At 43.7% G+C, this 5,877-nt stretch overlaps 1 protein-coding gene across 1 annotated transcript; it reads right to left on the minus strand.

Moving 5' to 3' along the window:
* Nucleotides 1-3,400: 3,400 nt before the first annotated feature.
* Nucleotides 3,401-4,501, minus strand: npy8br (neuropeptide Y receptor Y8b; the record flags this gene model as incomplete). The annotated part of the gene is made up of 1 exon (XM_080499743.1): nt 3,401-4,501. One exon carries the CDS (start codon nt 4,499-4,501, stop codon nt 3,401-3,403), a length of 1,101 nt encoding a protein of 366 aa, XP_080355869.1.
* Between the last annotated feature and the right edge of the window lie 1,376 nt (nt 4,502-5,877).

Consider the following 5,877-nt stretch of genomic DNA (forward strand, 5'->3'; position numbering starts at 1 on the left):
GGTCAAACGCAGGGACAGGCTCCTAAGAGTCTGTCTATCTATCTATCTATCTGTCCGTCCGTCCGTCCGTCCGTCCATCTATCTATCTATCTATCTATCTATCTATCTGTCTGTCTGTCTGTCTGTCTGTCTGTCTATCTATCTATCTATGGTATATGGTATATCACGCAGAAATGCTTTTGAACAATGACATTTGTGTGGTCGAGGTCCAGCTCATGTTACAACAAAATGTTCCAAATCACAACTCGATGAAACCAGTGGAGCGAGATTGCCTGAAATAAACCCTACCTTTGCGAATCTGATGAGTGAGGAAGTACCTGACACCATGCGGAAACATTAAGGCAATTTGATTGTACGATACGGGAACGGGAAAATATTGACAGAGCTGATCTACCATATTTGACCTGTAAATGAGATACCTGGCCGTTTCAGTGTATCCTAGACGCTCGTATTTAACACAACATGATTATCTCTCCGGAGGAAGTCGGCCCGACTCAATCTGACCTCTTCATCTGCCAAAATAAAAAGATAAGTGTCTCTTCACGGTGGATCAGAGGCGCGCACAGACGCCGATGTTGTTTGGCATCATCGCAGACAAGAGTTTCATTTGAAAAATCATTTTGTAGCAAACCGACATTTATGTTTCTCCAAAGGTCTTTCACCTCGTGAAATCCTTTGATTCATGCTGCACTATAGACTGTGCTGCTAATACTGTAATACTGGAACAGGTGAAAACAGGATGAATTATGCTGTTTCATAAAACAGGCAAATTATGACTGAAGAAGAATTAAAAGTGCTGAAAACAACAGCTTGGGCAAATCTCTGGCCAAGGAGTGCACGTTGTTCCTGTGATCTGGAGAGGTTGCTTTTATGCGAATCGCTCTAAATTAAAATGCAGAGAGCCAAGATGCTAATCTTTCTGGAACTGCTCCACTGAAAAGGAAAGTCTGGCCCTGTGGATTCATTAAGTGTTTGTCTCCAGCTGAGCTTCATTTCATACTGCACTAATTCGCCTCAAGCCTGGCTGCAACGGGTAACAATGCAAAATGGCATGATTCAGGTTGGCACTCATTGTCGAGTCGCTCTGGAGCACGTCGGCACCTCCGGCGGCTCGGGTCCCATGTTCCAGACCAAATGAAAACTGCCACTTAACTCTGTGGCTCCGAAAACAGGCCAGACAGGTGAGAGGAGGGGAAATAATGAATTAAAGTGGGAATTTGTAAAGCGTAAAGGTTGGCCCAGGCCAAAGAAGTGGAAGTGCACAGTCAATTACGCTGACAAAGACCTGAGAGAGCTCTCCTCAGGGCTAAACTGCTTTTTGGAAACAGCTTGGCCGGAGAGCAGGATTTTCTTTCTGTCAGGTGTGATAACATCTTGCGCCTGACCTCCTGACATACCACCGAAGCCACAAGAGAGCTAAGACTTTCACCTTTCCCTTCTCTCCCTGGATTCATCCGTGTTCCTCTTTAATACAAACGAAGACATACATTTCCCTGCCACAGATTCCCATTCATCTCTCCTTTGTGTTCCTCCCTCCTCCCTTTTGACATGTATTGCTCCACACACAACACTAATTTATTTAACACTACATGCATATCTAAAATTTGTTGTAATCTCAGACCACCAGCCCACACCCGCCACAACCCCGTTAAATAATGCACACAAAGGCTGCGCACTGAAGTTGACCTCGGAAAGATTTTGAAATATTTAATATTTTGAAGTAGGGTTTAACTTTGTACACTATACATACATATAAACATATTCATATATGTTGTACAACAACGTAATGTTGAACAAGTGGTCTCTGATACACACCAGCTTCATAATGGAATTGTGCCGTCAATGAGAGACTTATCGATAATCAATAATCTATCTACTGCATATCGGCGTGTCTCTGCCTCGCACCTTTGAGATGTTTCCCTGCTCCCACACATCTGATTCAAATCAATGGATCATCATAAAACTCCACGTCACGCAGGCTATTCATTTGAATCAAGTACATTGGAGGAGGGAAAAGTCTAAAACACGCAGGGCAGCGGTCTTCCAGGACCAAGGTTAGTGACTGCTGATATAGATGATCAAACCTGCAAGAGAACAAGAAATAGAAAAAATATATTCTGTGCTGTAACAAAAAAAGCAAACAAAAAAAACAACAATGTGCAGTATAAATGTATAAGAAGAAAAAAAAAATTCTAATACAGGCATTTTCACAGCAGAGGAAGTAAACATTTCGATGCAATTAAACTCCACAGATGCGATGTTACAAGGTGCCTTTTTTGCAGACCACACCATAAGCTATAACTGTGTCATATGATATATATTTAAATATATATATATATACAGCGGTGGAATCCTGCTGTGACAGTGTGTTACTGACACTTATGTTTTATTGCAGTTGATATATGGTTGTTGTATGGCACATTTTATCAGAATCACCATCCCATACACTGTGTGTGCGTGTGTGTGTGTGTGTGTGTGTGTGTGTGTGTGTGTGTGTGTGTGTGTGTGTGTGTGTGTGTGTGTGTGTGTGTGTGTGTGTGTGTGTGTGTGTGTGACTGTGACTTTGGCGGACAGCATGGGATGATGAGATGTACACAGCTCTTGTCAAGGTACTCTGTAAAACATCATTAAACCAATGGTAGTGATTTTAGGTAATAAGAAAAGCATTAGGACGATGCTAGTAAATCGGCTAAATGAATGCCTAGAGCCACATTTGAAGCACTAATGTTCCCTCCTCCAGTTGGGTAATAAGCCACTCTGTCGATAATCATTAACACATGGCGGTTCACAATCCCTTAATATGTTCATCAATACTACTAACGTGAACGGCAAAATTGAAAACCTCTCTGTCCCTCCAATAGTCTCTGGCTGTTCACCACATTTGCAGACAGTAAAAGTATGAAAGCAAAAACCTAAACAGTTGTTAGTCTTGTAAGATTGACCTCCGAATAGCTCCAACTGCTATAAAGAGAACACATGATACGTGTGCACCGCATTAAATGATCTCTCCTCATTTGTGTGTCTACAGTACAGAGGAAATAAGCTTTCTGGACATTTGCTGCAAATGTACTCATATCATGCAAAGTGTCTTCCGGTGTTTTCAGACACTTAAACATGTCCAACCTTTGCACTATCATATTGTTATCTACTTCCTCTTGCATGTGGACTGACATGGAATCGAGGGCACTGCCGGTTAAGTGTCTCCAGCCTGCTCCCTCTGGACTGCTATTGTGAGGTTTATAACATTGTAAATGTCAGCCTCACTTCAGCATGCAGCAAAGCAAGACGAGCTCTGAAGGATGACGCAATGAAGACTTGAAGAACTGATGCCATTGGATTCTCTGCCTCTTACTCAAAAGAAAAAGGGAAAAAAAACAAAACCAAACAGACAACCTTGACTTTAAGTGTTGTTGCTGATAGATCCGTTGCTCAAGAATGACCCCTTGGTGACCTCCGTGCTCACGGTGGAGAGCGGGACGTTCTCGTACCTCTCCGCCACCCTCCAGCAGCGGCAGCGCAGCAGGGTGGACTTCAGCTGCTTCTGGAAGTTGCTGTTGAGGAAACCGTAGATGATGGGGTTGATGCAGGTGGACATCATGGCGGCGAGGTGGCAGAAGGAGAAGATGACGTCGTGGCCGCAGAACGGGATGGCCTCGTGGTTCCAGTCGAACACGGTGTTGAAGACGTTGAGGGGCAGCCAGGCGAGGGCGAAGGCCACCACTATGGACACCAGCATGACGTTGATCCTCGTGGCGCCCTTGTTCTTCTGCGTGGTGTTCCTGCCGCGCTCCACCATGTCCTTCCTCCTGCGGAGGCGAAGGTAGACGTGCAGGTAGCAGACCATGATGAGGACGAGCGGCAGGAAGTACTGGAAGATGAGCAGGGAGGTGGTGTAAGCCCGCCGGGCGTGAACCGAGGGCCACGCCTCCATACAGACCAGATGGTTGTTGACTGGGAAAGGCATGCTCACGTTGTGGAAAGGCTTGGTGAGCACACTGTACAAGACGAAAGGCACAGAGATCAGGCAGGCCACGATCCAGGTGACGGCCACCGCGAGGTAGGACTGGCCCACCATAGGCTTCCATCCGGTGGGGTGGACGATGAGCTGGTAGCGCTCCATGGCGATGAGGACGAGGGAGAAGATGGAGACGGTGACTGACACGCACTGGACGAAGGGGGTCAGCTTGCACAGGGTGTCTCCCAGGATCCAGCGGTCCATCAGCGTGTAGATAATAGTGACTGGCAGGCATATAATACACATGAGGACGTCCGAGCAAGACAAATTGACGATGAAGATGTTGGTCACGTTCTGCATCTCCTTGTGCCGCGTGATCACGAACACCAGACAAGAGTTCCCGATGAGACCCACCGCCATGACCGTACTGTAGGCAATGATGAGGAAAGTGGTGCCGCTGACAGACAGCGGGCAATCCTCAGTGGCATTCAGCAGCATGTCTCTCCTCAGGGCTTGGTTGTGATTGGTGTTGAGCTGGAGCTCCATGGTGGCTTCTTCTTCTTTTTTTTTTCTGGGCTCACTTCAAAGGCAGATGACTAATTGGACTAATTTGTCTTGTCACACCTACAGTAATTACTTCATGAATAATATTTGCATGTTTTAAAAAGTAGTTTCCTCCTCAATCCTTAATCTCTGGTGGCCTTTACAGCAGTCTTCATTTGTAGTCTGAAAAAGAAAAAAGAAAAATACAAAAATAAAAAAAAATAAATAAATAAAAAACTCCAGAAATGAAATAAATGTGAAGCGTGTTTTGAAAATGATAAAAAAAAAAAAATGTTCCACTTATTAGGGGTTGGGTTATCATTGAAATTGAAATATAGCTTCTATGAAAAGCAAAGGTGGGTAATAGTCAAACATGAAAGTGGAGTTTTACTCAAGAAAAAAAAACAAAAACCCGCATGAAAGCACAGGAGTATAATAGTAGCTCTGGAAAGATCACTTTCATCGGCTGTTTCTGTTCTTTGAGCTCATATTTGTCAGACATTTCTCATAAATAATTAAAACGATAATGGACAGGAGAGTCTTGCTGCTCTGAATCTGCTCCGTCCTCACGGTTAGGTTACTCACTCTCAGCTACTTGGCAACAAGTGCTCCCTCTTACAGACATTAATTACATTCAATAGACATCACCTCTTATTATTCTAGTCCATCACTCTTCTTCTATTAACTTCTTTTTTGAAGTTTGCATCATTTTATGTCTTTTGTCCAACAAATGCACATCATTCACCATCCAAAGTGAACATCTTCTGTGTGTTACTGTCCCTTAGGTTTAGTCTTGAGCTGGAAAATGGCACATTGTGATTTAAAAAAAGGAAATACAATGAAAGGATAATCTACAAATCCTTCAGTGCAGTTGTGAATTCAAACTGAAGCCCAAAAAAATAAGATTTAAAATTGAGTAAGAGCATGAAATTAGAAAAACATACAGAATTGCATTTAAAATAAAGAAACTAAGGAACTTGAACTTCAGTTGCCTTCCTGTGTGAAGTTTGCATGTTCGTTCAGTGGATCTGTGTTTTCATTTAGATACTCCCACGCTTTTCTCCCACAATCACAAAAACATGCATTGGATGTTAATTAGTTACCTTAAGTCCCCTCTCCATGTAAATGTGTGTGTTTGGCCTGTGGTGGACCGGCGACCTGCCCAGGGTGTAACCTGCCTTCGCCCATTGTTAACCACAAGTGGCTCCAGTTCCCAGACACAATACGGTGGTATAGAAGATAGATGGACGACTAAAGAAAGCCAAAGTAAACAAGTGGAGGGGAAACGAATCACCCAGTGCAGGTATCTACCATCACTGATGAATTACAAACAACACTTGACCTTTACTTGTTGACAAAACTGACTTAATCCTCACATA

Source organism: Blennius ocellaris (assembly GCF_963422515.1).
Source record: "Blennius ocellaris genome assembly, chromosome: 7".
Lineage (NCBI taxonomy): Eukaryota > Metazoa > Chordata > Actinopteri > Blenniiformes > Blenniidae > Blennius > Blennius ocellaris.